This window comes from Pectinophora gossypiella, chromosome 5 (genome assembly GCF_024362695.1).
Source record: "Pectinophora gossypiella chromosome 5, ilPecGoss1.1, whole genome shotgun sequence".
NCBI lineage: Eukaryota > Metazoa > Arthropoda > Insecta > Lepidoptera > Gelechiidae > Pectinophora > Pectinophora gossypiella.
Genome location: NC_065408.1, coordinates 14,029,768 through 14,055,670, shown reverse-complemented (window position 1 = coordinate 14,055,670; position 25,903 = coordinate 14,029,768). Strand labels below are relative to the sequence as shown.

Genomic DNA, 25,903 nt, shown 5'->3' with positions numbered 1-25,903 from the left:
ATAGACTGGGTAAGTTACTTTCACAATTATTTTAAAACTTCACAGTTTGTTAAATACTTGGAATAATTTTGTGTTTCATTCGTCCCTTTATCCAAAGCCAGAAAACATAAACTAGATTTTTCGTCTGTGGTCGAAAAATGAGTGAAAAAGAAAAGCGTCAAATCGTCAATAAAGATAAAATCCACGTTATTATCAGCTTGTTTTCGTATTTAATTCACTAAACAGTAAAATGTTAAATCTCTGAGTTGAACGTACTTCTTTTGTAGTCGCTAACCGAACGGTTGTGTCCGGAGAAACGTAACCAAACATGGCAAGGTCGCCAAAGGATGATCCCATATACAATGACATGCAGTGGAATTACCGTGCGGAGACCGCCGAGAACTGCGCACCCGGTGGCCTGAATGAGAGGAAACAGCCCCCAATCTCATCTACTGCCGGTGTGATGAATGATAACAGTGTTTACACGAACGCAAATTATCCTAACGATGTTTACTTGAGCAAACACTTCAACGTGCAAGCGGGCGATGCGGTTGCAAACAATGAAGAAAAGGTCGCCTTCAACAACATGCCCCGCGGGAACCGGCAGAATTACGGCAATGCCATGCTTAACTTGGGCAATGGACAGCTAGTAAGAGTGATTTACGATGAGAATAACCAACAATTGATATTTCCAATGAACGGTCAGTATGAACTCTTTAATCCCAATCAAGGCCTTAGGGAAATGCCACTACAGACGGCCCAGCCACCTCACATGTTCACTTTGAACCAGGAATATTCCATGAACAATAATGTGCATGTTCAGCAGCCTACTACTGTACAAAACAACACATTTACCCAAGAGAACCAGAATGTGCCGACGTCTAATTTCTTAAAAGAAGTGTTAGGTAACTGGGAGCCCAATTCATCAGGGACCTATTCACCATTTGGTCAGAATTATCCTCTAAATCACCCTGATGCACCAACTTTGAGCATGCATCAGTCTCCAGTGATGGAGCCAATCACTCAAACTGCAAAGCCAGAGAACTCGCCTAAAAGGAACGAGAATAGTCCTCTAGCTGACACAAGCAACAAGAAACGCATTGTAGCTGAAGTGAAACCCATGCGTCCAACATACTCTGATGTGCTTGCCAAAAATACAAAAAACAATGCTCAAACAGAAGCTACACGTAAAACAAAGCCACTAAACATAGAGAGCAAGCCTGCAAACAAACCCAGCAAGCCTGAAAAGCCCCCTGCTAACCCCAAGCATGATGATAACAAACAGAAGAACGAAAAGAAACCTCATACAAGCACAATTTCCTCTGGCAGTGAGTCCGGTGATATTACCACTGATGACATTGACAAACGTCACAAGCCAAATAAGAAGTCAAAGAACAAACGGAGCAACATTTCTCGCAAATGGTCTTCTCTAGATGACATAACCAATGAAGAGGACGCCGGCTACAATGATAATGAGAGCCAGTTTGTCTTCATAGAAAACCAATCAGAGAAGCCATTGAAAAAGGAGAAGAAATCTGATCATAATAATAAGTCTAAGAATTTTGACAAGGGTTCTATATTTGAGGATGATTTCAAGTTGGACGAGGACGGTGATCAGTTTGCGTATCAGGACGGTCAGGCGGAGACCAAGTCTAGGAAAAAGAAGGACCGTAGTTACCATAAGGCGGCCAAGCCATCGCAGGATAAGAAGAAAGGCGCTCAGATTAAACTGAGACGGAACAAACCTGGTTACTTGGGTCTGGCACAGAATTACTTGGAGCACTGGGTGGAGGTGACCTGGAAGGCTGTCATTTGGTTCCTCTACCTGCTCTCTGATATCTGTCGCATGAGCGCCCATCTGTCCTTTGATCTGTAAGTTTTTGATGATACTTGGTCAGCTGTTCATAAGACAACATTTTCCTAAAACATTTTTTTAAATTGTTCTATTAATCTGCACTGAACCAAAGGGCCCATGAGCAATCTCAGTCTTATCAATGGTTGACCAAAATTATTATTTTTTATATTAAAATTCCATGTTTTGTTTGCTAAATATTTTTTATTACATTTTTGTTTTCAAATATTTTCATTTAATTTATTATTTATTCTGATTTTGGAGTATGCTACATACTCCTACACTTGCCCACTATAATTTCTAAATTAACATTAATGATGCTGTAAATAATATTTGAAATATTCATCTTAAGTTAAAAAGATAGTTTCAATAGCAGATTCAAGTAATGCAAATACCATATACTATTAGAATAGTTTGGTTATAAATACAAGATCAAAACATGAGAAGTCATATGAGAGCCACATACCTGATAATCCATATAAAAATCTATATTACCATGTGCTGCCTAATGTGTAAGTCAGAACGAGAAAGACAGACCGTGCTCGCTCCCTAATTCCTTAGCGGCTATTACATATTATTACTGAGTATTCTAGCCAGAGCTCTACATTTTAGTGACTAACTCATAATCCCTACAGTTTGCACCAATGGTGGCTCTATTTAAATGAACCATATCTGTCAGCACCTCATCACACTTTCTTTTGCTTCTCAAACATAAAATCATCAAATCAAATCACATGATTGCAATGAAACTGGTAAAAATAACTTGTGCCTTTTATCTCTTCTTATTAAGAAATTGTAATTGAGTTCTCCTGTGTACCGGCCTGTGTGTAAAGGCCAATTCCTTGACTTTCCTATAAAACACGACGTTTACCTTTTCTTTAATCTGTTCCATGTAAGCTCTTCTTGGTGTGCCCCTTCCTCTCTTTCTTTGTGCCTTTTATCTCTTCTTATTAAGAAATTGCATTTGAGTTCTCATGTGTAAATAGCCTTAATTTCAGACATCATCTCCTGCCCTTATCCCACTCTAGGTGTGGTCGGCACAACCTGTATTCCTCTTCCATTCATTTCTCTCAGTCATCATCTACTACTCACACCTTTCAGACACAAGTCCTTTACACAATCCATCCACACTTTCATGTTAAAAAATAAAATAAAAATAGCCTTTATTCACGGACATTATTACATAGTTTTACTTTATTAACACGTTCAAGGACAGAACGTCTAATGACGTTCCGATCCCAAGGTGTCATATTACCTATTATGAACCATCAATAACCCATGATCTCTGTCAGTGAAAGGGTTAATTAATTCTCTATATCTAGATCTAAGACACACCTGTCTGTCGCCTGTTGACTTTCTCCAACCTTGTGGTAGATTATCTTCCCACCTTTTGTTTGGTCTCCCTTTTCGCCCTTTGCAATCTCTGAGGTACCTTTCTGTGATGTCTTTAGTCCACTTTTTTATTCTAGACTTTATCATGTGTCCTGTCCAACGCCATTTTAGTCTCCTTACTGTTTTCGTCACATCTGCGACTTTTGTTACGTCTCTCATGTTCATGTTAATCATCATCATCAATTTAATAGCCACGCTCTTGTCGGTGTCGCATTTTCCATTCCAGTCTATCAAAGGCCAATTCCTGGACTTCCCTATAAAACACGACGTTAACCTTTTCTTTAATCTGTTCCATGTAAGCTCTTCTTGGTGTTCCCTTTCCTCTCTTTCCTTCTAACTTCCCTTCTATGATGTTTTTAATAAATTCGTCGTGTCTTATTAGGTATCCAATCATCTTGCCTCTTCTGTCCTCAATAATTCTCAGTATTTGTCTCTTTTCCTTTACTCTTACTAGCACTTCCTCATTTGTAACCCTTTCTGTCCAACTTAATAAAGAGCTATGTTCATGTTGATAAAGAGCCTTAATGTCAGATTTTTATATAAATAATTTTCACATTATATAAACTATATAAGTACCTTTTTGTTTGCATGCCTGCACATAGAATAAGGTTCAATGTTGCTGTATTATTCCGGGGGAAGGCCTGATGACCTATATTACAAGTTTTTAACTTAGTTTAGGCATCAGCCCTTTCACAAAATCTGTCAGTTTAAAGTAGTAAATTGTCATGTACAATGTTTTTGTGTGGGGAAATAAATATTTTTCTTTCTTTGTTTATTTACTGAATTCATTAAACACTATTAAGCTATTAAATAAATATTGATGGTGTTTCCAGATGTACATCAATGTTCACACAGACATACGTGAGCTCGCAAGCAGTGTGGAGGAGCAGCAAGGAGTACATAGCTCGCGTCGGCCACAACAGGTTCCTACAGTACATCGACCGCAAGATCGGACACACTCGCTTCGGATTCTGGAGGAAATTCAAATGGTTTAAAAAAGGTAAGATACTCAAATCTCAAGGTATTATACTCAAATTCAAAAATATCTTTATTCAGTAGGTAACATAGTTACACTTTGAATCGTCAATTTTTACATAACGAACGTCTCATCCGCCTAAAACTACTGCAGCTTCTCACAACCTGTAAAGCCGGGGAAAAGAAGCTGCAAGACCTCGGCACAGGGCCCTAGATGTTCTTTAAAAAAAAAACATAAAATATTATTACACAATTGAGTAATTTAGCTGCCTAATATCAGTTCTCAGACAGTTAATCCCATGCAATCATATCTTCTAAATAATCACTAACCTATCCTAACCTAACCTTTTAACAGTGTTGTGTGCGTCTATAATTGGCAGGCATACCGGAACTTTTCCTATGCGTATTTGTATACGTACTGCTGTTGATGCACCATAATAAATAAATGATATGAATGTAGGTAATAATAAAACCTTTTTATTTCCAGAATCAGATGGAGACAATGGCAATGACTCAACTAAACTGAACGCTAACATACCTTTGCCGGCGACCGGCGAAGAAGCTATGAAGCGACTACTAGCTTGCAAAGGAAAGGATCCTTATAGGTAGGTTATTTAAGTACCTAATTTATAAGACGCAGAGTTGACAGTTGATACTTAACTGCATTTTTTAATAATCAGATGTTTTAAAGACATTTGAGGATTTTTGATTTGTCCCAACGGTCGTATATATTTTTTTCCCTTTTTCTCAAAATGGGCGACAGGCTGATCCCTTATCACCATAAGGTTCATCATATACATCTTAGGACTTCGTATCAACAGTGGCTGCAAGTTGTCTTTGATTACTTGTGGATTTGCCCACCCCATTTGGGATTACGGGCGTGAGTTTATGTATGTATGTTCTCAAAATGACAAGTTGGGTCATGGATGGCCACTGCAATTTCATCTAATTGTCTATGGAGATAGGCGGACTTACCCCAGCAATGAGGTAGAGGTAAATAAGTAATTATTACGTTCAAACTGAACAACGCCATCTATCGTGTGTTTGGGGAACGTCGATTGGAAAATCCCTCGTTATGTCGTTTTGTCGATATGTGAACCCAAATAAGTCATGTCGTTCTCTCAAAATACGAACAAAATCACATGACACGCATGTAAGGGAAAAATGAAACTTATCGATTGTAACAAACTGTTGCATCGAGCGATAATTTTAACCCCCCCGGCATAAAGGCTAATTAAGCGAGCGACAGACGGAGGGTAAAGAAGAGAAACTAGAATCACTTAGAATGAAATTACAGCTAAACCTAACTAACCTAGGTGCGAATGAGTCCGAAGTTAGGACTACACTGAATTTTACTTAACTATTTTACATTATGGCTAAATCGAGGTCACAATTTGGTGGCGTGATTGACGTCAGCGCATCGCGTTCGGGCGCTGGCTCAGCAGGCTGGCTGTTCCATTAATTATGCTGACTTGAACTCGTGGAACGACGCTGGTCACGGCGTACGGGTGTGAGCAGGCGGGCGAAGGTACCGGTTACGTAACAGGCTAGATCCGCTCTTTTGTCTACGTACGTCAACTTGTAACAACAGAGTGTTTGAATTGTCAGCATACTCGGCGTGAGCGTGTCCTGCACGGATGAGGAGATCAAGCGGTACTACCGGCGGCAGGCGTTCCTGGTGCACCCGGACAAGAACCAGCAGCCCGGCGCCGAGGAGGCCTTCAAGATACTGCAGCACGCGTTCGACCTCATCGGGGAGCCCGTGCGTATACCATCACAAATCCGCACATAAAATCCAATTGAGTCGTGTACAGTCATGAGCAATATAATATACCCACTTTAGGACTCTGTCGCACTAACATATTTGACATTAGTGAGACTTAAGTTAATGTGACATGGTACCAAAGTGTAGATTATTAATGCTCGTGACCATACTAGGTTCAAGATAAATTATGAACTTCCAATTACTAAATAAAGACAGATCTAAAACTAACGGAAAACATTTTCTTTTTTCTATTTTAACTTATTTATGAATTTTAATCGAGAAAAACGTAATAATTAGTCCGACATTTTATCACCTTTTTCTATGATGTCCACTTGATATCAACTCAGAATCATTGTCTGAATCCTCAGTATTCAGTACGATGTCAACCAACCTATATACTATGCACGTCTACCTACCCTTTCGGGGCTGTAGGCGTGATGCTATGTATGTATGTTGTAACAGGAGCGCCGCGAAGCGTACGAGCGTCGTGCGCTGGAGTCGCGGCACGTGGAGGCGGCGTGGAGCGAGCTCAGCCAGCTGCTGGCCCAACTGCACGATAAGATGGAGTTCGCCGCCAACACCATCAGGTACGTATATCTATACAAGATGCTAGTAACATTGCATCGCATACTCAAGGTAGATAAAATTTTCCCTCGCAAAAGTATAGCTGAAAATAATTTAAAAAACAATCGAAACATGAATTTTCCGACGGAAAATTCCACTTGATATAAACTATACATTGTTTTAAGTTTACGCGGTTATTATCATAATTAAAGCACATAATAACGGGTTCTTACCGCGTTTAAATGGGGATATGAGACTCCCGATATTTCGACACTGTTGCAAGTGCCATGATCACGGGATGACTGATGAGATTGGAGTGGAGTAGGTAGATCCATAATTTTCTACCCTCTTTCTCTGCCGCTTGTTTATGTTTTTGATACCGGAATGTTCGGAACCATCTGAACTCGCACGAAACTCACTACGACAAACCGCACTCACTGTGTCCTCACGTTTTTTCACCACATTAGGCCGTTTCAAGCTTTTTACAACACCTACTACTGGATTCCACATACTCGACAACTTGAACCCGTCTTCCCTGTTGAAATTTTTATGTTTTCTGATTTCAATAGCCTCTTTTACGAGTCTGGGGATGTAATGACGTTCTGTCGATAATATTTGTGGATTGTTAAACTCGATCCAGTGGTTAGGTGTCTGCCCGTAGAAAATTATGGATCTACCTACTCCACTCCAATCTCATCAGTCATCCCGTGATCATGGCACTTGCAACAGTGTCGAAATATCGGGAGTCTCATATCCCCATTTAAACGCGGTAAGAACCCGTTAATATGTGCTTTAATTATGATATAAACTATCTATAATATAATATAGATAATGGTGTTAATTCCTGTACACACCATCTAATTTTATTTTAAGTTATACCTGTCATTTTCTTATCCACTGAAAAAGAAAGGGACGGGTAATCGACAGGCATAAAATTTGTGGAACACACGTCAATTTTAAGCAGAAATCTAAAACAAACGTCTAAAAATTTACATCGGCCAATAACCCGACAGAATTAAGTAGACAGCACGCCAAACGGATTGCATACTTCTTCGCCCGGGTTATTCATTCGTTTTAAAATTAACTTGTTGACAATCATCCGTCCCTTTCCTTTTCGGCGGATAAAAAAATGACGGGTATAACTTAAAATGATGGTGTTTACAGGAATTAGCACCAATACACTTTCAAAGAGAAAATTAAATCGAAATAATTCCGAGCCGGACGGGACTTGAACCCGCAACTCTTGTCAAGCCGCGCGTTTTAACCATTACACCACCGGGTCCTCCTGTCCATACGAAATTGGTTGGTTAACAAGCTCGCCCCGGCTTGAGAGCTGCGGCTCTGCAACTCCAGTCCGAATCAGAATTTTTCCGATATAATTTTCTCTTTGTGAGTTTTCCTAAGCAGGAGTGAGTGCTATAAAAACTAAAATCCTTTAGTACATAAAATACAATGTATAGAAAACAAGTAAAACATAATAAAATAATTTATTTATTTCATCATCATTATCAGCCGCACGACGCCCACTGCTGGGCATAGGCCTCCCCCAAGGATCTCCACGACGATCGGCCCTCATTTATTTCGAATAATAATCAATCATACAAATAACAATACCATTGAAAAAAACATAAAAATGCACATATTTTTTTTTTTGACGTGACTTGTAGATTTGTCGCAAATGGCATTTACTACTTGGCCGGGCAAAAAATTCACAACAGACATTATTATTAATAATCATACACATTAGACATTATCATTATTATTATTTTTTAAACTATAGTTTATCTCCTCTTTCGGAGGGTATTTACCAGAGACACGGGTCACAGACCAAGTGCCACTGGAAGGAAGGTATAATAATTATGTATCTGTGCGTTCAGTCATGATGTCAATGTCGGAGGATAGGAATTTGCGTACTATCCGACAGGTGTTAAGTATGGCTGCTTTCTGCATGATGACATTATTCATCATCATTATCAGCGCACTGAGAAAGCTGCTGGCGATCTGTGAGGGATATGCAATCTCTCACGGGCTGAAGTACAACGTGGCTAAAACGGAGATGATGGTGTTTTCAGCTGGGAGAGGTCCGGCGAGGGTGCCTGAAGTATTGTTAAAAGGTTCAGCGGTTAAGGTTGTGAAGCAATTTAAATACCTTGGTCATATTCTGACCGATAATAGAAAGGACGACTTAGATATCGAGCGTGAGAGGAGGGCATGTCGATCAACATGCTCGCGCGCAGATTTGGCAGGTGTAGTGGCGCTGTCAAATTAACGCTTTTCCAAGCGTACTGTCAGTGTTTCTATACCTGTCAACTATGGACCAACTACTTAAAAAAGACCTATAGCAACATGAGGGTACAGTACAATGATGCGTTTCGTATCCTCATGCGTTTGCCACGTTGGTGCAGCGCGTCGAGCATGTTCGCCGAAGCGCGTGTGCCGGACTTTTTTGCTGTCGTACGTAAACGTGTGGCGGGATTTTGGACCAGGCTTAGGGCTTCAAACAACATCATTTTGCAGAAAGTGTGCGAAGGGGTCGCCAGTCCTATTTTTAAACACTGGTGGTCTTTGCACCGGGACGCAAATAGGAAATAGGTATTTTATTTTATTTTAATTTATATTGTATGTTCATTTTAATTCAATTTATGTATTATGTAATGTGTGTGAGTCCTATTGACTTTTAATAAAGAATTATTATTATTATTATTATTTTATTGCCCGTGCAGCGATTTCTTCCAGGCAGTCGTTGTGTGGCAATGAGTTAACGTTTTACAACGATTGTCTATGTGGTACAGGTGCACCAACTGCGGGCGACGCCACAAGCGCGTGCTCACGGACCGGCCCTGCTACGCGGCGAGGTACTGCGTGCAGTGCAAGATACGACACTCCGCTAAAGAGGTACTGGACCTTACGTCATAGGCTCCTTAGGGGCCGTCCATTAATCATGTGATGTTTAAAGCACATAATAACGGGTTCTTACCGCGTTTAAATGGGGATATGAGACTCCCGATATTTCGACACTGTTACCATGTGATGTTGTGTCCATGTGATGTTTTTTTTTTCCATTTTTAACAGCATGGGAATACTTGTATGTATAAAAATAAATAAAAGATAAATACACAATTACGAGTACATAAACTACATAATAATAATACACTAATAATTGTTATAATAAATAAATATCAATACTTAAACTACTACATATACTATACGTTATTCCTTATTCTTTGGTACCGCTTCGTACTCCTTTCGGGGATACGGGCGTGAATATATGTTTACACAACATAATTTATATGTTATATATGTTTTGTATAATAATATATATATTCATTTTATATTATATTTATGTATAATATAAATATGTAGTTAAATGTACTTATTTTATGTAGGTTGTTCTTTTAATTAATTATAGGGTAATTTTCCTGTACTCAAAGGTTGCCTGGAAGAAATTGCTGCATGAGCAATAAGGCCGCCTATTGTGCTTTTCTGTATATGTTGTCATTATCTCTGTATTTTGTGTCCATTTTGCTCAATAAAGTATTTTATCTATTTATCTATCTATGTCTTTGCAGGGCGACATCTGGGCCGAGTCCAGCATGATGGGTCTCCTGGTGATGTACTACGCGTGCATGGACGGCGGCGTCTACCAGATCACACAGTGGGCCAGCTGCCAGGTGAATAGCCTTTCGTCGCATATGGTCAAATTCGCAATCGCCCTAGTTACTGAAAAGTCGTCTAAAACGCAATCAGTCAAAATAGCGATTGCTTCATATCTTGAACTGTCTAAATATTGATTGGTCCAGTGAAAAACTCATAGTAAGGACACTGACTGCGATTCCTGTAGACACCATCTAATTTTAACAACTAAATTTGGTTTTGCTAGTCACGCCCGCGTCTATGCAAGAGCCCAGGCTAACACTAGCTAAGGGTATCGCCATCGACGGATACGTCTGGGAGGACAATCATCTAATTTTAAGTTATATCTGTCATTTTCTTATCCGCCGAAAAAACATAGAACACCTTCAGCTGCTTGTCTTCCCGGGCATGTCGTAAAAACCGACAGAGGGATTGTGTCCTCTAACATGATGGACTAATGTTATGGGCGATAGGCTGATCCCTTATCACCATAAGGTTCATCATATCCAGCTTACGACACCGTATCAACAGTGGCTGCAAGTTGTCTTTGATTGCTTGTGGCTCTGTCCACCCCATTAGGGATTACGGGCGTGAGTTTATGTATGTATGTATGTATGTTCTTATCCGCCGAAAAGGAAAGGGAGGGATGATTGACAGTTGTTAATTTTAAAATGAACAAAATTATCCGGAGGAATAAATGAACACAAACACACAGTGTCGAAATATCGGGAGTCTCATATCCCTACTTTAAACGCGGTAGGAACCCGTTATTATGCTTTTTAATTGGAATAAATGAAGGAATCAAACAGGTATCTCGCTGGTATACGCTGGTATACAAACCGTTTGACGGTGTACTGTCAACTTGATTCTGTCGGGTTATTGGCCAATGTACTATTTTTAGAAATCACATATTTCGTGTAAGTGTTTTTTCCTATTGTATTTTGTATTGTAACTGCGGTGTCTTCTATTATTGAATTCTTTCTTTTGCTTAAGAAAACCACTAGTGATGTATTTTTTAATATTTGCAGAAGAAAAACCTGAAGCAGCTGCGGCCCGACTGCCACGTGGTGCAATACCGCATCGTGCTGGGCAATAAAGCCACCGCCGCCGACACACCGCCGAGACCTTCCACCGGGTAAACTAACATAGCACTTCTTCTTCTATCGTGTAGGAAGTATTGAGCTGAGGAAAAGACTCCTGCTCAGAGCTCCAATAGCCTTCATTTTTTTTCCCCTCTCTAACTTGCGATCGGTTTTCCAACCATAAGCAGTTTTTTGCTAAGCAGTATTGGAGTGTAAGGCATGCCCGCCCATTGTTGGGATGCCAGTATGTAGATTACTGTAGATTGCTACAGGTTATCAAGTGTAGGATCTCTTCAGACGTCTTGTTTGTAGTGGCTCACTTGGGCAAGTTGGTTTTGGTGATGTTCGATCCTGTCCCTGTAGGTTACGGTCATCGCTGTTATATCCTCTCGTACTGTAGAGATGAAGTACTGGTGGATTTCATCCATATTTGTGAACTTGAATGGCCTTCATTTAAAAGTAGTAAATTCTAGCGGTAAATCAACAATTCTACAGACTGCACTTCGGGGAGTGTGCCCGCTACACGAGCTCATTCCACCATCCCCCTTTTATCTTCGGACTTCCAGACGTACGGCCGGGTTCCATCCCTATTTCGATATCCCAACTATTCGCACAAAGCGCTTCGCGTCGTCCTTCATTATGCGCACTACTAGGGAGTGGAATTCTCTGCCGTCTTCTGTATTTCCGAATGCATATAACACGGGTGCTTTCAAGGTCAGAGTAAACAGGCACCTTCTGGGCGAGCTCCATCTTGGGGCTCGTCAATGCCTTCGGGCAATTCATCGAGAACGTTGATAAATTTTCAAATAAAGTAGCTTTTGAATCCGCTCTACATTTCAACCAGGCAAAATTCAAAAATATCTTTATTCAGTAGGTAACATAGTTACACTTTGAATCGTCAATTTTCACATAACGAACGTCTCATCCGCCTAATTGAAGCTGAGGGAAAAGAAGCTGCAAGAAAAACCTCGGCACAGGGCCCTAGACGTTCTTTAAAAAAAAAAAAAATATTGTTATACAATTGAGTAATTTAGCTGCCTAATATCAGTTCTCAGACAGTTAATCCCATGCATTCATATCTTCTAAATAATCACTAACTTCATAATAACCTTTTTTGTAAAGTTTTTGTTTAACTACTGTCTTAAAACAGTTGAAAGGCGAATTCTGAATGCCAGTTGGCGTGAATGTAACAGAATCAGAATCATTTATTCAACGTAATTATCATGGATAAACTTGTTGAAGGTCAATGTAACATTTTTGAATTCGCCATTTCGAATTTTCGTCATTTCGCAAGGTGTTATGGCTGAGGAGAAGAAATGACAAGAAACTGCAACAGCAACACATCTTTTAAAAACCAATGAGGATATACATTACATGTTATTTAATAACTAGAGGAACACACTCAATACCAGACATTTTTATCATTTAGGTAGTCATTAATCTTATAATAAGCTTTAAATTTATTTCTGACAAATTTAAAATATTATCTGGTATTTTATTGTAAAAATGTAACTTACCTCCCCCTTCCAGCCACGACCCGAACCTGGAGGAGTTCCTGAACAACCTGTACAGCAAGTCGGGCGCCGCGCCGCCCGCCGCCGCCGGCCCGCCCGCCCCCGACGACGGGAAGAAGCGCCGTGCCAAGAAGACTAAAGCTTGAACACATGCCCTCAAACCCTGGCCGACGTTCACCTGACGAAACGCGATACTAGAAGTAATCTTTTATTTGTCATATTTGAGTTCTTAAAAAAAAAGGAGACATGTATTAAGATAGATAAACGTCGCGACAAGGATCTTTCGGTACGTGATCATAACAGCCAAGAGGACCACCTAGTCAAATGAAATAGTTTTTACGAAACGTCAAAACGATACATTTCTATGGAATTTGTATCGAAACACGTGTGACGTCATCAGTAAACGTGGTCACTCGTCGAACTCTTTGTTATGTAATTCTTAATACAAATTTTAAAACCAACCAAAAACGAAAATGAGATTGATTTTTAATCACCTGTAATTCTTAATTCAAATTCGAAAATGAGTCAAAGAGAAAAAAATATTGATTTTTAAACTGGCTTCTATTTCTAGATTGGCGTTTTAAAGTTTATCTTTGATCCGAACTAACTAACCGCATCTTATATCCTATGAAAACATATTTTTTGATAATTGTTTTAAATGGAGTATGTATGGAGATAGCGTCCTAATGTCAATGACATCTATGTGCCAAAATGGGGTCTAAAAATTCCACATTGAAGCAATTCATCTGAAATATTGCTTTCATATGAATGAGGATAAAAACTGTCTATTTCTCCCATCAGGTGTCGCTACTGTTGAGTGTTCTTACATTTTGACAGTTCCCCATACTATTTGAGTAAACAAACATACTGTTTTGGTTATATTTTTACACTATGACCCTTTGTGCAGCGTTTAACTGCAAAATCATAGTGTTATATTTATTACCTAAAGATCGGAAAGAAGAAAACATAGAAAAGCTTATTTTCAACCAAAACTGCCTTATTCCAACTGATGGCTTTTCTTTTTCGTAACTCATCCTTCAGACGGGATACACGTTGCTTTACATTTTATAGCAATTTATCGCGAATAGAATAGGCATTATGGAGAACTGTCAAAATTTAGGAACTCTCAACAGTGCTTCCGCCTACATATGAACTTCTAGTTTTTATCCACAATGTAGCCTTTTTGACCCCCAAGATCCTTGCCGACCTACAGACGATGAAAAGTTAAAGCAGGCAGTTCGATAGATCTCATACCGTATTACTGATACCACCAGCTGTTATAATAGTCTAATGTTCAATATTGCATTTCGTCAGGTAAAATGTCCCCATGCTAACATAATGGCTGGCAAGGAAAACAAATTACATGTTCCAAATGATTTTAAATGTAAATTATTCTATTTTCAAAATGTTTTAATTCAAAAAAATTGCGTTCCCATTTCAAATTATTGCTTTTTCAATAAGTTTAAAAAAAAAATGTTCCCAATTCATACTTGCAAACCGAAGCCTTACACCTATTACATACGACCTTACACATATTAGGTAATGTCGATTGCAGGCCAAGAGTTAAGCTAAGTTACTTTAGCTCACTCGCACACAAATACGGAACGTGAATGACAGCTATGCGAGCTAAGATTAAACTAACTTAGCTTAGTTCGCGGTCTGCAACCAGTAACTTCTGTCCACTATGCACATAGTTTTATGTGGCGCTGCTTGACAGTATTATACGTACATAAACTCACGCCCGTAATCCCTAATAGGGTGTAGTAATCAAAGACAACATTTTTTTTATCGTCTGGATTTTTTTATTCATTCAGATGGCATACAGTAAAGCCTCGTATCCACTAGACAACAATTACCGCGCAACAAGTGACGCTCAACATGGACGGGGCTTTTCGGCGGGAAACGGGAACGGGACAGTTGCTTTCTTCATTGAGTAATCTAAATAATTAATACGAAGTGGTGTTTTGTGGTTAATGATTGCATTAAGTTAGTCGGAAGACATTCGCGAGTGTTATTATATTGGAGTATTCAATAAACAAAGTGTATCTGCCTATTTTCGCTTCGTGCCGGGAAGCCGCTTCATAACTCAAAAGTTTATGCGGACTTTTGAGTTAATTCGTTTGGGGTTCGGAGTAGGAGTCTACTCCGAGGGTGGGGGCTTAGGTTTCATCATCATCACCTTTCATCATTTCATTAATCATCAAGAAAAAAAAATACGTCAGACATGGCTGTATGGGCATAGTTCCCTTTGCCTTACCCTTCGGGGAAAACCAAAAAAAAAATCAACATGGACGGCAACGTTGCACAACAGCGCGCGACGTTGCCAGCTGGACCGCAACATGTCGCGCGTATTGTTGTTTGTTTAGAGAGCATCGCTAGTTGAGCATCAATTGTTGTCGGGTGGTGACGTGACGCGCGTCAACACTAGTTCCTCTGGCGACATGTTGTCGACAGACGTGTAGGAGTTGCGTCGACAAACGTGTTTATTTAAAAAAAAATTTTTTTTCTTTGCCAGTCATCCGCTCTACAAATATCTGTGAAATCATGCCTTGCAGAAGATAAAAGATACTATTTATTATAAAAAAAAGATAAATATGTTATACAATAGACAGGCTATAGAACTAATATATCTGGTTAAATAGATGACACTTGAATTGAAATAATGTTTAAGAGTTAGAGTTACGTGTATTGAAATTTCGCTGACGTACCTATTAGGTTAGTCTTTATAGTTTGACAAATGTGAGTTGGTCTTTAAAATTATTGGTATAAAATAGAACTTTCTTTCATGTGGAAATTAGCACATTTACCATGAATAGTTGGAAAATATTTCTTGACAGTTTAAATTAATGTATGATAGATTAAACGGCCAACTTATACTTGACACTCTAGTACTAAAACTTGACACAAGACCTAGGTCTTGTCTTTAAAATAATTTGTAATCTGTGCGTGACTTAACGCTTAATTTTAAAGTTTGTTTCTAATTTTCAATAACATTAAAATTGATCTGCTGGACAGAACGTCTTGTAAGACTGTGTTTTGTATCTTCTTAGATCCAGTAGATTTTTAAAATTTTCGCATAACATAGTGTGCTTGCCTTCGTGACTATCGTATGTAGTACAAAACTTATTGGCTATTAAAACTGTTTCTAGTTGTGGGGAAGAAACGAATAAAGCAATCTGTTACTTTCAATTGAGCAGCGGGCTGCTAATTATTGCGAATGAATACTCTTTTACTATTTTTTAGTTTTTTGTAATAATCCTTTCTCCACTCCCACACCGAATAGTACAATTTGTTTGCATTCATTATGGTTATGAAACATCGATTTGTTTGTGTGTGACATTGGCGCGTTACAGAGGATGTGACGAACTTGTATTCTATAACAATAAGAAAAGTCACTTATGTTTTACGTTCTATAAATAATTATTTTTCTCAATAAATGTGAATGTAACACAATAACATATATGATCCTGATAGTAATATAATCTTAATTCTTTGTACACGGTCGCCAATGTAAACTAAGTGCTGTAAGGCGACATGAAGTTTTACTGATATAATAGTCATAGGACACCTGAATAAATAGTAACGTTATATTATTAAATAACGCTGATTAATATTATACGTATGGAATGTAGGAATAGGTGAATGTTCACAATATGATTCTAGTCTCCATAGTCAACAATATTTTTACATTTACACTATTAAACTCTTGCCACATTTTTGGCGTGACGGGGCGTAAACACGAAGTAATTGTTATATGGGCAAACGCGCGCAGTGTGACGCGCGCCCAGTCGCGCCAAAAATGTGACGAGGGCTTCATCAATTTGAGGGTCAACTTACAGCACTTACGACGCAATAATGCGAGACTCGTCTCACTGCCTGGGAGATTATATTAGTGTTGGGTGGTGACGCCGTCTCGGCCGCCACGCCGTCGCGCGCTTCATGTGTCAATAAATATGTGGAAAAGTTACTACTTGTTTTAATATACCCATTATTAGCAGTATGTCAAACCTGACGGGACATATATCGCGGTGTTAAACGTCATAATATGCCTTGGTCGATAATCTCGGTATTTGTCGCACCGTGCTTTAAGCCTATGCCCGGGTTCCCTAATAGCAGTGAACATAGCCTAGGGAGGGTTTAGGCGCATAATGACAAAAACGCAAAATGACAGATTCACATAAACTTCTTATTACTTATGTAATGTTATGCCGCGTAACCGTAAGTGCGAGAGACAGTCCGTGCGCTGTCTCCTTTACTCCTTAGCGGCTTGCGGCCATTTAAGACTAAAACTAAAGTAAGACCCAGAGGGGGTGAGTTTGGCGCCCGGTACGGATTGGGGTGGGGGGAAAGTTACCGCTCTACACATAGCATTATTATTTACGGCTGTAGTGACAGTTGTACCTAACAGGATAATAAAAATAAGATACACAATCATTTTCCTTAACATTTATTAAAGTACTATCTATATACAGTATAAAACTAGTACATGATTCAAGAATCCATCTTCTCGTCTGTACTGTGGTCTGTGACGATGCAGTTCTCGTAGGTCCACTTCGGGAACATGCGCTTATACAGGGTGAGCAGCACCGTGTCCTGAGACCTGAGTTGACCGTCGAACACGCACTTCATGTGCCCGTGAGTACCTACAAACATAACACTTGCTTATTTATATATAAAAGGTACACCAACAGCTTATACAGGATGTTAGTGACATAGTAACGAAAACTTTGAGGGGTGATACAGATCTCGGAGGAGCTCGGTGGCGCAGCGGTAACCACGCTCGGTCTGCGATTGTTGAAGTTAAGCAACTTTCGCATAGGCCGGTCATAGGATGGGTGACCACAAAAAAAGTTTTCATCTCGAGCTTCTCCGTGTTTCGGAAGGCACGTTAAGCCGTTGGTCCCGGCTGCATTAGCAGTCTTTAATAACCATCAATCCGCACTGGGCCCGCGTGGTGGTTTAAGGCCCGATCTCCCTATCCATAGGGAAGGCCCGTGCCCCAGCAGTGGGGACGTTAATGGGCTGGTGACGTTGATACAGATCATAATAATATAATAATATTTTTTGTAAAATGTTACTGTTGACTCTCAAAATGTCATAGGAGGAGGCTACAGAGTCTGCAAAAGATCGCGAGGAGTGGAAATCTGTTAATCGAGCCCTATATCCCAACAGAAGATAAAAGGATTAGAAGAAGAAGATTGTTACTGTTGTAGGTAACATTTCTATTTACCTAAAGGTTCCTTGATGTGGCCCGTGCGTCCGTATTTAGTTCTGAGCTTGCATGGCTTGAAATACAAGATGTCCTCTCTATTGAAGAACATAAACCGTATCACCGCTGACCTCTTGTTCACCTGCGAGAGAAAAACATTATTAAAATCGTTTATTTTCAGTATAACATAACATAAACATCCCTATATACGTCCCACTGCTGGACACAGCCCCCCCCCCCCCTCAATCAACCGGAGGGGGTATGGAGCATACTCCACCACGCTGCACCGCTGCGGGTTCAATATAGATTTTCAGTATAGCATTAAAAATTGTCGACTTGTTAAGGACAAGATTCTACGCTGTGCGCCCTCAGGCCTGTTGTTTTAAATTTTATACCGTGTGAGAGCCTTCGGCGCTCCCCGTTTGTCCAGCCAAGTTGTTAATAGCATCAATCATCCAATTATGGTCCCGGCTGCATTAGCAGTCGTTAATAACCACCAATCCGCACTGGGCCCGCGTGATGGTTTAAGGCCCGATCTCCCTATCCATCCATAGGGAAGGCCCAGCAGTAAAATCATGGAGTGACTAATATACTACTAAGTTACCTTGTAAGGATGTCCAGATAGCACAATTCGCTTTACGATCAATCTGTCCGGGTTGCAAGACAACAGCACGCCCGATGCGATAAACTGGAGTTTAGTGTTCTTTTTTTCCTGTAAAAAAAACAAGTAAAATCTTTATTTCGGAGGCATTCATCTAAAAAAATATGAATTTTAATATGAAAATTTTCCGTTTCAGAACGTTTTAACCCGACAGAATTCAGTTGACAGCACACGTCAAACGGGTTGCGTACCAGCGAAATGCCTATTTGATTCGTCCGGGTTAGTTTCATTCTCTCATTCATTATACATTAACAGCAACGAATGATGTTGCTATTCGATAGATAAAAAAATTACAAGTATAACTTAAAATAAAATTAGGAGGTGTCAGCGCCAATATTAGCCCCGATTCCTGCAGACACCTCCTAATTTTATTTTAAGTTATACCCGTCATTTTCTTATTTGCTGAGAAGGAAAGGGACGGATGATGATTCCTATTAATTTGGAAAATAGACATCTCGCTCATATGCAATCCGTTTGACGTGTGCTGTCAACTTAATTAGGTCGGGTATTGGCCAATATAAAATTCTGGAAGAGTTTTTTTTAAATATGTGCCTAAAATTGACGTGTGTTCTATAAAAATTATGTTGTCGATTACCCGTCCGTTTCCTTTTCGGCGGATAAGAAAACGACAGGTGTAATTTAAAATACTCTTAGATGGTGTATACCGGAATCAGCACCATATTTTACCTTAAAACAGAGCACTGTTGACGGACTAAACTGAATGGGCGCGTAGAAAGTGGCGACGCAAGTGGAGCTTGGCTGGAAGAACCGCTCGTACTGGAAAACAAAATGTATATAATGTATGTAATGTTTGATTACTCTATTTCTTTATGAAAAGTAACTGTTTATGACGTAAATAAATTTAAACTTTAGACACGTCACGACAAATTTAAACACGAAGTAATTTCTGTGAACCCGGGACCTCCGGATCGTGAGCCCAGCGCTCAACCACTGGACCATGGATGGCAGTTACTTCGCTAGTTACTTAGCTGGACAAATGAAAAGAAAAAAGAAAAAGCGTCGCACCTTGTGCTTGGTCCCGTTGGTGTGGTGACTGAAGACAGGGTTGACAATGATCCTCCGGTAGCCGACTTGGAGGATGAGCCTTTCCTTGCTCTTGATGGGCTCGTCGCTCGCTCCGGTGCGCTTCAGCACCACGTTCATGACGGACATCTTGTGCTCGTGGGGCAGTAACCCGAATACAGACAGAGGAGCTGTTGGGTTGGCGGCACGATACGCCTTCCACAGATCCTGGCGAACGCCTTTCACATGGATCGTGATGTAGAATCCGTACTGGAAGGACATATGATTATTTATACCCAACTGCGACGTAGCAAAAGGAGGGTAATGTGTTTGACCGCTATGTATACAGGGTCTTAGTGACATCGTAACGAATACTGAGGGGGATGATTCAGACCATGATTCTGAGTTAATATCAAGTTGAATTTTCCGTCACAAAGATAATTTTTTTTTTAATGTTTTTTTTTTTATTTTTTTTTTATTATTTTCAATTTTATACTTTTGCGATAGAAAATTCCACTTGATATTAACTCAGGATCATGGTCTGAATCATCACTCAAAGTTTTCGTTACGATGTCACTAACACCCTGTATACGTATATGCACGTCTGTTACACCTAACTTCCACACTACTTGTCGGAATTTAACAAATGAGGTGTCACAGTTATCTCAGGTGTGTGACAGGCATAACTTGAAAATTAGACAGTGGCCCCGATTCCTCCAGACACCGCCTAATTTTATTTTAAGTTATATCCGTCATTTTCATATCCGTCGAAAAGGAAAGGGACGGATGATTCACAGCTCTTAATTTTAGGAAGAATGAGTAAATTAATGAATAACCCGGGCGAATCAAAAGGTACGTCGCTGGTATGCAATCCGTTTGACGTGCTGTCTACTTAACTGTGTCGGGTTATTGACGGATGTAAAATTTTTAGACGGTTGGTTTAGATTTGTGCTTAAAATTGACGTGTGTTCCATAAATTTTATGCTTGTCGATTACCCGTCCCTTTCCTTTTCGGCGGATAAGAAAATGACAGATATAACTTAAAATAAAATTAGATGTTATTTACAGGAATTAGCACCAGTGTGTACCTACTGGAATCGGTACCTGTGTCAATTTTTCAAAGAAGTTAATGCAATATGGTTCAAAAAAAAGTATACATATGTTTTTTAAAGTGACATATCCCCCCTCCCCAACTCCTTACCATGTTCACAAGACTGTCCTCGTTCTCCTTAAACACCCGTCGGCGCGTGCGCTCGTAGTTCTCGAACTGGAAGATGCGAGCGTAGTCTGCTGGCAGGTTCTCTTTGGGGTCCCAGGGTGATGTCCTGTGCACAAGGTGAACAGAACACTATTTATGGTGATCTTCTATCGTGTGGGCTTTGAGGTGGATTACCAACCCCATCAACCCTGGTGTAAGATTGTTGAGCCGCGAAAGGCCCCCCGACATGAATTATGTAACGACAACGTACTTACGTCAGTAAGTAGTAACCGGGACCAACGGCTTAACGTGCCTTCCGAAACACGAATCATCTTACTTTTTTTATGGTGATGATAATAATGATAATACAGGGTACTGGTGTGACACCGTACCAAATACTGAGGGGGATGATTCAGCCAGAACTCATGTTTCTGAGTTAATATCAAGTGGTATTTTCCAGAACGTGATTTTTCAAAAACGCGCTTTTCTGGAAGCGACGATGTTCAATAAATAAACCACTTCCATTGGTTCACATATGCCGATATTAGGCCTCGATATTACGCCTACACATGATGTGATCTTTTGATACCCGGGGGGATGATACAGCTCATTATTCTGAGTTGATATCAAGTGGAATTTCCTGTCGGAAAATTCATGAACTACAAATGCTAGGCGTCTCAAATTTTGCATGGGGTTCCTTTTAGGATGTAAATGCTCATTGGACTTTTGACGAAATGTAACCCCCAAGGGACTAAAAAACGGGTTGAAAGTTTGTCATTTTTAAAGTTAGAATCATGACGCGGATGAGTTCGCGGGCGGACAGTATGTAAATAAAATCTTACCTAAAAGACTCGAGTCCCCGGTACCGCATGAAGCGCTCCCTGGCCGGCACATCCTGGGGAGTGTCCACCTCGTCCGGAAACTGCCTGTCTTCCCGGGCCGCTGCTAGTTTCTGGAGCATCTCGTGTTCTTCATGCGCGTCTATCGTTGCGTCGTATCTGTTGAGAATACAAAACGAAAGGTTTTTATATTGTATCCTGTGAAAAGTTGTTAAGTGACATGGTTCAATTGGGACACATAGAATAAATAGCACAAGCATAAATAGTCAAGGTCACAGCGGGCGCGGCGGTCAGGATCGTGTGGTCTGATAGAAAATTGGTGGCGTAACCATGGTAACGACGATCTCGAACTAGTCTAATAGCGTCGATTTTCCCGATCTCAATGTGACCTTGACCACACCCCGGATACTTCATACACCTCAGACAGTACACATTGACGTTACCGTACACGCGCATCTGTGTGTGTGACGTCTGACGCCCATATGATTGAAGACTAAAAAGACTGAAGGGGGTGAGGTAAACCTAGCTCAGCCGCTGGTGGGGAGCAGAGTTGCTGTTCTATACGTAGTATTATTCTTTATTCTAAGCCTTGCATCAGTCTGGGTGGATTGGGTAGTATACGTATAATAACCGCTTACTAGGCGCCGTTATGCGATTCTAGGTTACACTTACTTGTCATCGGTGGGCCCAGCTTCAGATTCAGTGACGGACTCAAAGTCGTTGTCTTCCTCTTTCTCTTGCTCGGAATCTGAGTCTTCGCACGACATAAATTCTTCATTCTCGTCATCATCATCGTCCTGAGAACAATTCATATGATCTTAATGTGAAAATAATGTGCCCACATTAAATTATAATAAAAATGGTGCTGATTCCTGTACACATCATCTAATTTTATTTTTAGTTATACCTGTCATTTTCTTATCCGCCGAAAAGGGATGGGTAATCGACAGACGTAAAATTTATGGAACACACGTCAATTATAGGCAGAAATTCAAAATACCCACCCTTCATTTTATATTGCACGCTATCATGTCATGATTCTAACTTTATAAATGACAACGCACAGACGACAATTTAAGTTGACAGCCGCGTCAAACGGGTTGTATATCAGCGAGATGCCTATTTTATTCGCCCGAGTTATTCATTCGTTTAAAAATTAATAGTTGTCAAACATCCGTCCCTTTCCTTTTTGGCGGATAAGAAAATGACAGGTATAACTTAAAATAAAATTAGGAGGAGTCAGCAGGAATCGGAGCCAATGTTCTTATAAACGTTGGAATGACGATATTACTGAAATATCTGGCCCTACAAAGCATAACTAAGCTCAAGCCTAGATAAAAAAATAGTATAAAACAAAGTCGCTTTTCTGTCCCTATATCCCTATGTACGCTTAAATCTTTAAAACTACGCAACGGATTTTGATGCGGTTTTTTTTAATAGATAGAGTGATCCAAGAGGAAGGTTTATATGTATAATAACATCCATTAAATAGTACAGAAGTACTACTATTTTTGAGCTCTTTAATGTGATGTCGTAAATAATTTATTTTTTTCCTCAGCATTGCACCCGAGCGAAGCCAGGGCGGGTCGCTAGTAAGATATAAAAAAATGCTTCATCAAGCTCAAGGCAGGAGTGTAGAAAGTTAGGGGAGGTTGACACGAAGTATTTTTTTAAATCTTTATTTGAAGTACAGAATCTTTGTCGCAGGTGTCGACTAACAGTCGCGTCTTTACAAGGAGGTGCTTAAACTTTGCTTTTGAAGACAATTGAGAAACAAACAAAAAAGGTATATATACCTCACTGCCATCTTCAGAACCTTCACCTTCAGCATCAGACTCCACAATCCACGCAGCCTGGTAATCAGACCAGCCCTTCGGTACCTTTTTCACCTTTTTCTTTTGTGTCTGTAAACAAATTTATATTTACGTGTGGACATCTGTTGTATCTAGCATTTTAACAGATGAAAGATTAAATCCAATTTACAAATGCCTCAAACTAATGAAATGGAAGAGGTGTCCAAATTTATAACTGTGATCCTTTTGTATTTTTGTGTACAAATTAAGTGACTTAAAATAAATTTTTAAATGTCTAGTGTCTAGTATTTAAACATACATAAAAAAAAGATACCAACAAATTGAGAACCTCCTCCTTTTTTTGAAGTTGGTTAAAAATAATTATGTTGTCATATTGTTGAACTATTTAGAAACAGGTAAGTATGTTGTGAACGTCTCACAGTATTTTTTACATGGCTCAATATAAACACCATGTTTCATTGACTTATCATCAGTTAGTGGTATTGTACCAAAGTGTTACTTACTTCTAAGTTAGCCTGTTCAATCTCCTCTTCGGTAGGCCAAGTCTGCTCAGCATCCATAGGATCCGGTATGTTCTCTGACTGCAGGCTCTCTTGCTTGGCAGGGTCGGCTACTTGCAACACTGTCCTTTTTATCACTTCTGCGTCCATCGCATCTGATTTCTCATTCTCTTTACCCAAGTTCAATGGATGGGGATCGTCTAAAGCGTCAATTTGAGACATTTGGAAGTCGCCAAGGCCAGTTATATGTACTAAACCGTTTACATTAAGCGGCATACCACGTAAATACCCACTGACTTTTAAAGTACCACTATCGCCTTCTGCATCCGGTATGTATTCTACTTCCTCAGCTAACATATGCGGTCTTTTTTCTCTATGATGAATTATATTACGTTTCTGATTACCAATTCTACGTAGCAAGTTCAAGCCATCAGAACTTTTGTCTAGCTGCATGACTCTTTCTTCTGGCAGCCATTTTGAGATCAGCTTTTGTACATTTTGCTTTTCGCTTGTCCGTTTCTTAGGGTGGACTCCTTCGATGTCCATGGCAACTACGACCGGCGTAGGCATACCCTGGGCCATGGCTAAGGCAAGGACTTTCTCCCCCCATTCGTCAACCGGTTCATCCAATGCTGAGCTTATGAAAAGTGCTGTATCAGCGATCTTGAGAGCATCCAAGAGACTGAATTCATTGTCTACTTCGGGGCATATGAAGGAGAATCGCTGCTTGAAGTTGGGCAAACTGAAAATTAAAATGTTTTATGAAACACAATTTATTTACCATTTTCAATCAACAAAAGGTTTTTAATTTATTTTATTTTTATTGATACTTTAAACATTTGCCTACCCCTTTCACACAGGAGTGATGCTATGTTTTTATGTTTAAATTTTATTTACACACCTGATATGCAGAATTCCATAGTCAGATTGACTGACAACAGCACCTTCAGAGCAAGTCTTCAATATGGCCAGAGCTGATTGTACATCAAGTTGTCTATTCAACGGTACCACACATACTAGGAATGGAGGGTTCCTCGTACCACCGAGGGCACGTTTCTTGGACAGTACCTCCTCTCTCTTGTTCTTCCGGAGTTGCAGTGCTTGGTGCCGACGTTCCTCCTTCTTCAGAACATGACGGTTACGACGCACAAACTCTTTTACATTTACCTTCCCTAAAATTAAGATTGATATATAACAATTTTAACATATTTTTTTCTTTTTAATTGTTCTGAAGTTTAAAAGCGTTATTAAGGGAATAAGATCAAATGAAAATTATAAATACTTATGAACGTAATAAAAATAGAAAAGAATAAATTGTTTTTAAACTTTGATTTCTTTGTTTAATTTATGAAATTATTAATGTATTTTATGAAAGCTTTTTAAGAATAATGTATATAACATGATTTATCACAATAACACGAATTATATCTATAATAGTTATTGATATTAAATAAAATATTATTGGTTCCTAACCTTTTACAGCAGCTGATACGCCTCGCTTCGATCGATGACGAGACTTATGAGCCTTGTTGCTCTGCTTCAAGGTTCCTGCACGATGAACTTGCTGCATTTTCTTCTCAATTCATTTAGAGAAAGCTAGAAACTTAAAATAATCAAAATAACACCGCATGGACACCGCAATCCGCATTTACACAAAATGACATTAGGCATTTTTCTTTTTTAGACCTGAAGCTAAGGCCAAGGACCAAGTATAAGAAATTTAACTTATACTTGTGAAACCATTGAAACGAAGGAAGACTTTTTCTAACAATATATACATCAAAAATAAAAACATCGAATGACTTTGAAGAAATATTACAAAATGTTATTATGATAATAAAAAAAAAACTTCTTTATTATCGAATGAAGACATGGCATAAAAACTTTGAAGCTAGGCCAAAAA

General features: G+C 39.5%; 2 protein-coding genes across 2 annotated transcripts; one reads left to right on the top strand and one right to left on the bottom strand.

Annotated features, from left to right (window-relative positions):
- The first annotated feature begins 137 nt into the window (after positions 1–137).
- LOC126367016 (uncharacterized) lies at positions 138–16,723 on the top strand. The gene is made up of 9 exons (XM_050010376.1): positions 138–1,851; positions 4,057–4,223; positions 4,686–4,803; positions 5,807–5,960; positions 6,426–6,550; positions 9,320–9,422; positions 10,097–10,198; positions 11,189–11,295; positions 12,773–16,723. Exons 1-9 carry the CDS (start codon positions 308–310, stop codon positions 12,900–12,902), a joined length of 2,550 nt encoding a protein of 849 aa, XP_049866333.1. The 5' UTR covers positions 138–307; the 3' UTR covers positions 12,903–16,723.
- A 464-nt stretch (positions 16,724–17,187) lies between these two features.
- Positions 17,188–25,768, bottom strand: LOC126367020 (pre-rRNA-processing protein TSR1 homolog). The gene is made up of 12 exons (XM_050010380.1): positions 25,474–25,768; positions 24,902–25,172; positions 24,004–24,742; positions 23,483–23,590; positions 22,359–22,483; positions 21,690–21,845; positions 20,851–20,974; positions 19,653–19,919; positions 19,314–19,403; positions 18,570–18,677; positions 17,987–18,107; positions 17,188–17,399 (listed from the first exon to the last, which is right to left on the bottom strand). Exons 1-12 carry the CDS (start codon positions 25,568–25,570, stop codon positions 17,248–17,250), a joined length of 2,358 nt encoding a protein of 785 aa, XP_049866337.1. The 5' UTR covers positions 25,571–25,768; the 3' UTR covers positions 17,188–17,247.
- Positions 25,769–25,903: the final 135 nt, after the last annotated feature.

Bases quoted from the DNA above. Each gene is read 5' to 3' on its own strand.
- LOC126367020 (XM_050010380.1), bottom strand. From the start codon at position 25,570: ATGCAGCAAGTTCATCGTGCAGGAACCTTGAAGCAGAGCAACAAGGCT. The intron at 22,484-23,482 runs GTATATATACCT...AATTGTTCTCAG, and splicing joins GTTCTGAAGATGGCAGTGAG to GACGATGATGATGACGAGAA. The intron at 18,678-19,313 runs GTAAAATATGGT...TTTTTTTTACAG, and splicing joins CAACAGTGCTCTGTTTTAAG to GAAAAAAAGAACACTAAACT.
- LOC126367016 (XM_050010376.1), top strand. From the start codon at position 308: ATGGCAAGGTCGCCAAAGGATGATCCCATATACAATGACATGCAGTGG. The intron at 4,224-4,685 runs GTAAGATACTCA...TTTTATTTCCAG, and splicing joins ATTCAAATGGTTTAAAAAAG to AATCAGATGGAGACAATGGC. The intron at 11,296-12,772 runs GTAAACTAACAT...TCCCCCTTCCAG, and splicing joins CCGCCGAGACCTTCCACCGG to CCACGACCCGAACCTGGAGG.